The sequence below is a fragment of the Triticum urartu genome, chromosome 2 (genome assembly GCF_003073215.2).
Source record: "Triticum urartu cultivar G1812 chromosome 2, Tu2.1, whole genome shotgun sequence".
Taxonomy (NCBI): Eukaryota; Viridiplantae; Streptophyta; class Magnoliopsida; order Poales; family Poaceae; genus Triticum; species Triticum urartu.
Window position 1 is genome coordinate 739,834,366 of NC_053023.1, and position 9,583 is coordinate 739,843,948.

The window sequence follows — 9,583 nt, forward strand, 5'->3', positions numbered from 1 at the left end:
TGTTTCCTGCAAAAATATAGGATATTAGATATTTTCTAGAAAGGCGAAAGGATGCTAAAGGACAGTGAACAAACTGACACAACACACCATGCTCCTCTGTGCTCCTCCCTGCCATCTAGAAAGCACTGGAATAGGAGCATAACAGCAAGATCTTTTTTCCTCTTTTTTCTTTTTTGAGATCGACCTTTTTTTATCTTGGAATGGAAATAGTAAATATGTCAATTGGGCCAAGAGATCCATTACCCGAGAGCCGAGATGGGTGATAATTACTGGGCCAAGCGCAACCACATTCAGGATCATTTTCCCCCTCGATTCCTGTGGCCACCGAATTGTTATTGTTTCCTGCAAAAATATGATGCCAAACGAAGCTGCAAAAACGTGTTAATTTATCGCGTTCCAGACAAGAACGTATGTTAAATAATAACCAAAATGGAACATGTGATAATGGCATTTTCATCTCATGTTCCTTACAAGACGAACTCATAATCGTACATGACCCAAAATTCAAACACACCGAACTATAAGCCACTCGCAAAACAAATAACCACATAAAACATAAAACTATATCACTCAGGTTATGTAGCACGGGTGTGCTAACTTAACCCAGTTCGTCCTGTGAGCATTTTAGGGGGAATCAAAACAACCGAGCACAAAAATTTATGTACATGACATATATACAGGAGACGATGTGCGCATGTCGCACTTTTTAGTGCGTGGCAATGTCAAAAGAGGGTCCAGCTTCATGAGCAGGCGCCTTCTTTCTATCGCTGTGTTTTCATCTGTATCTTTTGTTTGGTATGTCGATGGCCTCCTTTGGAGCTGGAGGCGGCCTGCAGAAACATGCTGCTTTTCATCAGTCGGAGGAACCCGTCAAATATTAACCAGAATAACTTCACTTCATTTAGTTTTAAAATTCCATCTTCTTATGAGCCTTAAGGCTAACATATCCAGCAGCAACCTAACCTGAATAGGCTGCAAGATATCTTCAAGTTCCGCGGTGATCTCAGAGAAAACAGGTCGTGTATTGGGGTTTTCGCCCCAGCACCGTTGAATCAATTTAGATATTCTTGGATGCACGCCCGAGGGAATCACCAAGCGAAGTCCCTGACAAACAAGGAGCAATGCTCACTTCTCATACTTGCACGTCCAGTCACCCGCTATTGACAGCTGATGCACAATACCGAAACTGTAATTTAACTTCGTTGGCATCAAATGTCGTACCTGCCTTACTGACAGTGCCGCTTGCAATGGTGTCAGGTTCTCATACGGGACCTGTATAGCAGGACCAAGCAAGGTTAACAAAGTACCGATGTTCGATGAACTCAATAAGACTTAAAGCTTCAGAGAACACCAAGTTTTACCTTTGAAGTGACCAACTCCCATAGAACAATAGCGAAGCTGAAGACATCTGCCTTGTGATCATAAGGCTTATGGTTTATCACCTGGCAGGACAACAACTTCTAATAAGTATACATCGGGTAGGCACATAACTCAGTTGCAAAAAACCTGTCCTCTGAGCTCTGACTAAAGCTCAAGCAGAGATATTACACAAAAATATTCATTTCCGCATAAACTTGCTGGGAAGATGTGGATGAGTAATAAATAACGAAGGTCTGGCTTTATTTACAAAGTCAGGCGCATGCCTTTTCTCTAAAAATAAATAACAAAGGAAAAACAAGGCTATTTGTTACGAAGTTATAGCACATAGTGTCTGCATTTAGTCTTGGTATACGTGTGTTGCAACAGCAAAAGAGTGGTCGAGCAAATATAGGATATTGGATATTTTCTAGAAAGGGGAAAGGATGCCAAAGGACAAATGAACAAACCGACAACACACCTCAGGTGCCATCCATCTGTAGGTGCCAGTTTCAGCAGTCATATCTCCCTCTTGCGATCGTTGACGAGAGACACCAAAATCTGCAATCTTCACGACCTGTTTCAAAAGAACAAATTATCATTTTACTAATATTTAATTGACAAGTACATGGATTTATAACAATATGCATACTTGACCCTAAAAAAACAATATGCCTACTTGACCATCACCAATTAATAAATTGGCAGACTTCAAGTCTCTATGGATGATGTTATTCTGGTGCAAATAATCCATCCCTTTTGAGATGCCGATAGCAATCCTAAGAATGAAGGAAAGCTCCAAGGTTTTATTATGCTTGTGCAGGAAGTCATACAGATTACCTCCAGCCATGTACTCTGAAAACAAACACACAATACAAGAGCAAATTATCAGTTAACAGGAAATTACAAACTGATTCATGATAAATAAATAAACTCTACACAGACTTCTTTTTAAGGGGAGACAGAGGTCTCCTATTTCCACTATGAGAAACCTGAGAAGTAGGAGTTTCTATAAACAAACAGATAAAACATAAGCAGCTGATTAGTGCAGGGATCCCCAACAGTGATCTATATGCACGCACAAGATGAAGACGTAGAAGAATGCAGAGATGAAAGTGATCTATAGGCATGATAGGCTGACTGAAGGATGGGCCGAGACCTGTCGATCTGATAGAAACAGAGCAACAAGATTCCACCAATCAGACATCTCTTGTATTCTGTCGACTTGTACTATGTTGCAGCATGATGTAGATACTCTTTACGTATGGGTGTAATAAGCAAAATATCACAACTTCCCTCTAGACATATCTGCTCTTGAAGTCCCTACCAAAATGCATAGAAGACAGGAGTTATCCCCTGTCTTTAGAGCTCAGCTTTTCTTTCTTTCGCTTTTTTCTAAATCAAGCTTATCAAATGTGTTATCAATAGCTATTTAAGCATCACCTCCAATTTTTAGTCACCAATGTTAATCATAGTGTAAATGTGCCATGGATAACAGAACTTTCATGTGAATCTGCAACAACAAGGATATTGATTGCTATTCATTCCACAACAAGCAATATTAGTATCTTACCTGTTACAATGAGATACTTTCGCTGCTTTGTGCATGCCCCATAAAAGCGAACAACATTTTCATGATTAACGCTCCTGTACATGACTATATTGTGTTAGCATCTTCTGGAATTAAATGGTTCAGTGAAGTCGATTAAGTGCCACGGAAATAAGAAACATACCTTAAAATCATTATTTCTTGCAAAAACTCCACTTTTGAATTATCGTTAACATGTTCAGCTCTAAGGTACTTTATTGCAACATCCACATCAAGGTAAGTTCCTCGATATCTGAAAAATGAAAAACACTGGTTACTGAGCTGTCCTGAAGTTTCCACAAATCATAATACAGCTGATTTCACTATGTTTGTTGGCAGTGTCCCTTGTGAACCTATTTCATCTGTAAATATGCAAGGAAAAGGCATGCAGCCCACAGTAGCAGAGTAGCAGTTAAGTGGTGGCTGTCTTTCCTCTATTTCTAAGCAAGTGTTATGTAGTTCTTACAAGTCTCCAGAAGATCCGGACGCAATCTTTTCTTCAATCTGCAACAGATCCCTGTCAAATTCAGATTCTCCAATCTTTTCTTGCAGCTCTGATATTCTCTCCGAGGCGGAGCTTGTTAGATTAGATAATGAGGGCTGTGTACCACAAGGAAGTTAACGTTGTTAGCAAAAGGTTGAATTACCAGCACCTATGTATAAGTGACCAGGCAGACACCTAAGAATGTGAAGTATTCACGTACGTAATGTAACTAAAAAAGAAGAGAAATCGTACATTACGTTTTGCTGTCTCCTTGAGCTGCTGCAGCAAACCATCTGTCTCCTGCATATAGCGCCAGGCAATATTTTACTCAAGGAAATATTTGAAAGCAACTATGTGTAATATAATCTACAGATGCTTCACTACTCACAAGAATCTACAGGGCACATTGATAACAAATTGCTAAGTGTAGCGATTGTATCTGTCTTCAAGTCTGTAAAGTCAAAATGACTTCGGTTACTTCATCTTACGAAGTCAAAATGGCTCCAAATTCATGGGTAAATGTCAAAATACAGCCCTAGGTTTTATAACTTCGTTATAAGCTAAATACCTACTGCATACTTGTATGAACTAAGATGGTGCCCATGGTATATTTCATTGACAGTAACTAGGGGAAACACATAAACTGGTTTTCCTTTTTGCCAACTGGCACTGTTATGTAAACAATTATTATGTGTCTTTCAGGATCTTCTCTTACAAGAATCGGAAGTTTCCAAGGGCAAGTTATGCAGTTCCAGAGATGTGTTCACAAACAGACTAGCAATATAAACGGAATGACTGCACATATGACTGTTATCACCAAGAATTTGTGAGGAGCTCTGTGGATCAAGATCTCCTTGGATCTGACTCCACACAAGCGACATGATGTAAAGCTGATGCGATTAATCGTAATGCTATCATAATTAATCGGTCACACGTATAGATGTGCTCCAGTATAACCATGCTCTAAGTTCACCTCTGTTTCCCAGCCATCAACAACAAAGACATCCAAACACAATCCATCTGTTGTTGAGAACACATGAGCTTCACGAATGTTCAATCCAAGATCCGACAGCAGCGTAGATAGCTACAAAATAATAATTGGATTTTTTTTATTAAAGTTGGTATAAGTAGTATGAAAGGCAGATATGGGAATCTAAATAGAAAACTCATAGCAGATGGATTGAGACTCCCAAAGCCTTTACCTGACTAAGGAGCTTTGGCTTGTCATTAGAAGAAAAAATAATTTCATGAAGAAGGGGAATTTCTGTATCCCGCCTGTGAAAAATTTCATTGGCAACTGAGGATCAAAGTTCATTGCTCATGCAGGTTTATGAAAAGGAAGCACAAAATAAGCTACTTGCCAAACTATTATGAGATATCATAGGTAAGTAGTACGCACAAAAGCATGGAGAAAAGATATGTTATGCGATTTGGAACAATTATGCCAAACTGCACGAAGATAGCTTGCCCATCACCACTCTCCTAGATAGTCTTATATATGGTTCAATATATCATTCCAGATTGAAAATGAAAACATGCTAGAACCTTTCTATCAAGTTATGAGAAGCATTGGGCCACATGGTTGCTTTTTGAATTAAAAAATTCAGCGACATCACGAGCTACCAGAAAAGTTATCAGCATCTTTTTGGAAAATCAACCAGGTTTTACAAATCAGAATGAAAGCATGATTATATTTCAGGGAGACAGTGGGTAAACAAGCATTTCAACTGAATTTCAGAAGTTGGAGGTCGAGAAAGACCTTGCAGAAATGGCCTCGAAGTCGTCCACACCTTTTCTTCGCCCCAAGCTGAGGTCTTCCATGAGCCGCTCGTCAAATCCTTTTAATCCGCCGTTGCTGTTCATCAACGTATACAGACCTTGTCTTAGCAAGCAAGATTGTTTAAATTAAGCTCAACTAACTTTGTCTGGTGCCAAAATGAAGACAAGAGATGATCGCGTATTTTCCCTGTAACTTAAAATGATGATCAAGCAAGCCAGAGAGCATTGGAGAGTGGTTGGGTTGGGTGGGGTTAACCTATACCTCAGATTGGAAGCCAGAGAGCCCCCACAATTACCGTTTTGATTCGGAGCAGACTCGGCATCGGACGGTTTGTCGTCATGAAGGTACTGCCCATGGAGACAGAGCATGTATATAGCAGAGTAAGTGAGACAGCAAACATCTTCTTTCAGAAACACACAGCGACAGTGTGTTGAATGGATGGATGGATGGATGGATGGATTTACCCGTAGGAATCGTGCGTGGAAGACGGGGCGGTTGTCGGGGTCGGCGCACTCGGCGAGGATCCGGCGGTGCAGCAGCACGTCCTCCGCCTTGTTCACGTCGAGGTCGATGTAGTAGCTGCACCGTACCCAGCGGACACAGGCAGACAGACAGACAGACAGAGAGCATGGTCAGAGAAACTGAAAACGCGGCGTAGGCAGCAAGGTTTGATCTTTGATGTGGACGGCGGGCGGGGTGACAGACCTGGCCGGGAGGCGCTCGTAGTGGTCCTCGAGCACGCGGTCGAAGAAGGGGTCGGAGAGGGCCTCCTGGTTGCCGACGGCCCGCAGGCGGTCGTAGATCTCCCTCCTGACGTCGGACAGCTGCACCCCGCCGCCGCCGCCGCCGCCGTGGGCGGACGCGGCGGCGGCGGCGGGCGGCCAGCAGCTCTCGCCCGCGCCCTCCCCGTCGCTGCCGTCGGCCATCCGCCTGCCCGCGCGCGGGGCCCTACGCGGCGGCCATCGCGGCGCCCTTTATGGGAGCGGGAGGTGGCGAGAGCGAGGGACGGACGGGGTGGATGGTGACGAACTGACGACGACGTACGGCAGTGGGTTGGGCTTGGCTGGGGTGTGGTGGCGGGCGGGGGGAATCCGAGGGGCGGCTCTCTTGGCGGTTGCGGTTGCGGCCGGCCAGAATCTTCTAGAGGGCGGCGCCGGCCGGGTATTTATACACTGAGGCGAGGGGCAGTCCCGTACTTTGGCCTGGTGTGTCTCTCCTCCGCGACGCCCACCGGCTGGCCGGCGACGAGGAGCCGGAACGAGCCCAGGAATGGCGGAAAAGGAGGCCGGACGGATCCTCTGCGGGAGGGGAGGCGGCCGACGCGTGGCGCTGGGGCCCGCGGGTCCTTATCCGGTTCGAATACATGGGCCCACCCGCTGTTCCGGGAGTAGAGGAGGCAGACGAGACTGGGCTATCCGCTCCGCTGGCCGGCAGTGAGAGAGGGGTATACTCCTACTGGTAGTCGAGATTCCGTGGCAGATTCCAAGCCCTTTGACCTCATCCACGGGTAAATTTTCTTGGTAGTCGAGATTCCGTGCACGTTGCTCCGATCCGACGTGCCAAGTGCCAACCACGTCGCTCTCGCCCCCGTACCAACTCTTGTGTTCTTGCCAAGTGCCAGAGTCTCCACGCACACACACGCCAAGTGGCAACGGATGGGAAGCAACTATTCAAGGAAACAAAAAAAAACGAAACACTAACGCCCACGCGTGTGGGCGTTACCCAACTCGTCCACACGCCTCGATCGCCGTCCATTGCCTTTTGCACGAATCTTGGCACGAAAAGGTTGATTTTGTGCGCCACGTAGGACAAGTCGCGTGTGTGGCGTGTAAGGGAGTTCGTCCACACGCCGGTTTCCCCTTCGAGGTCAGCGGTTGCGAGTCGGGCGTGCCGTGGAACTGCTGTCGCGCCCGCACGCCACGCCCGACTGCGGTTGCCGTCTCCCACATCTCGCCACTTCGCTATCTCCTCGCGGTTCATTTACTCCCCTCCCCATTCTTTACTTCCCAACCCACTATCCACACCAGTTGCATTCGATTGAGGAGAAACCGAGAGGAGAAGGCGACGGCGGCGGCGGAAGAGTCGACTGCATTCGCGGCCGTTGGTGGGGCTCGCATGACCGGAGCGTCGTCGCCGGAGAGCCGCAGATTGAAGGTAAGGCTCCCTCCCGTGCTCACATTTCTGCCCCCTCCCTCTTTGTTCGATTTCCGCTCGCTTTTCCTCGTGATTCCGGCCGATCCGCGGTGCTCCGGCGTCCCCGTCGGCGGTGGAGTCGCGTGCTTGCCATTTAGGGTGGCATTGCGCAGTTTCGTCGCCGCCGCGGTGCCAGTCATGCCGGTGTGGCTCGGCCTGTCTGCAGCCACATCCGATTTTTGCCTTGCGATTGAGCGGGCGATTTTTCTAATGTTAGTTGTGATTTGCCTCGAAATGCTATGGCCATCAGTGTAGGGAATTTTTTTTTTGTTAAATTTCAGGGTATGATAGTTGCGAATGAACCCTAGATCTAGTTAGGTGCATTTCAAAGTGTAGCATAATGGCAGCCATGGCATTTTCAACAATTATCATCAATGATGGCAACTAATTTTGTGAACACACTATGCCTGTTGCCATGACCATGCTTTCCATGTGGCAACTGATTTTGGGAACACACTATGCCTGCTGCCACACCTATCATCAATGATCAACGTGTCAGTTGCCACGACTATGCTTTCCATGTGGCAACTAATTTTGCGGACACACTATGTTGTTGCCATGCCATATGCAGGATAAAGGAAAATTCAATGCACAATAGACTCAATTTGCGTTTGCCATGCTGACTTGCGATATCTGAACATATTTGACTGTATTTACATGGCAACTCATTTTTATATGAGGCTAGGGTGTGAGTTGCCACATTACATGTTGTGCAGTGGAAGTTGTCTGCCTTTTTTTGAAATGACTTGTGTTAACATGGCAACTTGAACCTAGTACATTGTTTGTCAATACATGGCAACTCATTTCTATATGAGGCCACGGTGTGAGTTGCCACATTACATGTTGTGCAGTGGAAGATGTCTGCCAGGAGCCATTGTGCTAACATGGCAGCTTGAACATTTTTTAAAGTGTCCTATGATCTGTACATTTTTTATGAGGCCAATGTGTTAGTTGCCACATTTCATGTTGGACAATCCTAGTGGGGGAGGGGGGTGGGTGTTCCTATGATCTGCCTCATTTGCCATTTCCATTGGAGCCAATATGGCAAGTAGATTCTGCTAGCTGGCAACTACTTCCTTCAGAATCACACACATGTCTAGTTGCCATGTTTCTGTAATTGCTTTTCCATTTTGATTATTTTTTCTGCCTTTTTGTCCATGTTCATCACATGGCAATTACTTGCCATCTTCATATGCTTAAACTTTGGGGCAACCATTTGAGTTTTAATTTTTTGTTCATCGAAGATATGAAGTGAATATTTACTTTATGCATTTCTTTCTGTATCCGTCGGCTGTGCTTTCATTTCAACCTAACATGTGTTTTGTTCTTACCTTAGCACAATGGCTCGCGGCGACCATTAAGACGATGATGATGACTTCATGGAGCTACCGCAACAGAATCGCGCGACTGGTCGGACAAAAGATGGCGATGAGGTCATTTTCCACCCCATATGTTTTAATGTCACATTGAGTTTTCAATCTTCCATTACAAACTCAATTTTCACGACATTGAACATGGCAACAAATCATCCCTTTTCTGTTATGCAGAAGAAGAAACGTCATCGTAATAGGGCTTCGCAAGAACGCCTGACTATATTGACCGAGGGATTTACTGATGAGTAGAAGGGAGCTGCTGGTGAGATGGGGATGCGGGCTCTGATGGATGTTCGGTGCAAGAACCTAGTGAACCCTGTATGTGACTGGCTCGGTGAGATTTATGATCCCGCCTTCAGGGAATTCGTGATTCCGGGACGTGGAAGACTGCCTTTGGATGACGAATCCGTGTTCTGCACTTTGGGTGTGTCCCGTGGAGAAATCAAAGTCCCGTATGAGGTGAATAATAAGATTTAGGAAGCCTTGTTTGCCCGTTTGTTTCCTGGGATGGCATCCATGCCGAATACGACTGTGCTGGCAACTTCGCTGGAGGGCATGAAAACCCATGGCGAGGTTTTTAAGATGAAGCTCCTCATGTACCTGATCTCAGCTGTCTTTGCGCCTACGACATCTCTTCGCCCAAGCAACAAGTGTCCCCATCCTGGTGAATGCTCTCTCTACTTCTTTTTCCCTTCAATCTTTTGATTTTGATGTCATCTGGAAGCTAGTCGCTGCCAGTTTTTTATGTTTTTCATTTGAATGCTGATGCGGCAACTTTTTGTCCTGAAATTGTGTTGTGCAGGCGAAGC

General features: G+C 45.4%; 1 protein-coding gene across 1 annotated transcript; it reads right to left on the bottom strand.

The window, feature by feature from the left end:
- Window positions 1–432: 432 nt before the first annotated feature.
- On the bottom strand, window positions 433–6,517 carry LOC125540372 (serine/threonine-protein kinase STY8-like). Its single transcript, XM_048703985.1, has 16 exons — window positions 5,914–6,517; window positions 5,673–5,787; window positions 5,470–5,555; window positions 5,188–5,283; window positions 4,631–4,703; window positions 4,402–4,512; window positions 3,681–3,728; window positions 3,411–3,544; window positions 3,090–3,197; window positions 2,930–3,003; window positions 2,036–2,211; window positions 1,838–1,933; window positions 1,362–1,442; window positions 1,222–1,272; window positions 964–1,104; window positions 433–830 (listed from the first exon to the last, which is right to left on the bottom strand). Exons 1-16 carry the CDS (start codon window positions 6,132–6,134, stop codon window positions 762–764), a joined length of 1,680 nt encoding a protein of 559 aa, XP_048559942.1. The 5' UTR covers window positions 6,135–6,517; the 3' UTR covers window positions 433–761.
- Between the last annotated feature and the right edge of the window lie 3,066 nt (window positions 6,518–9,583).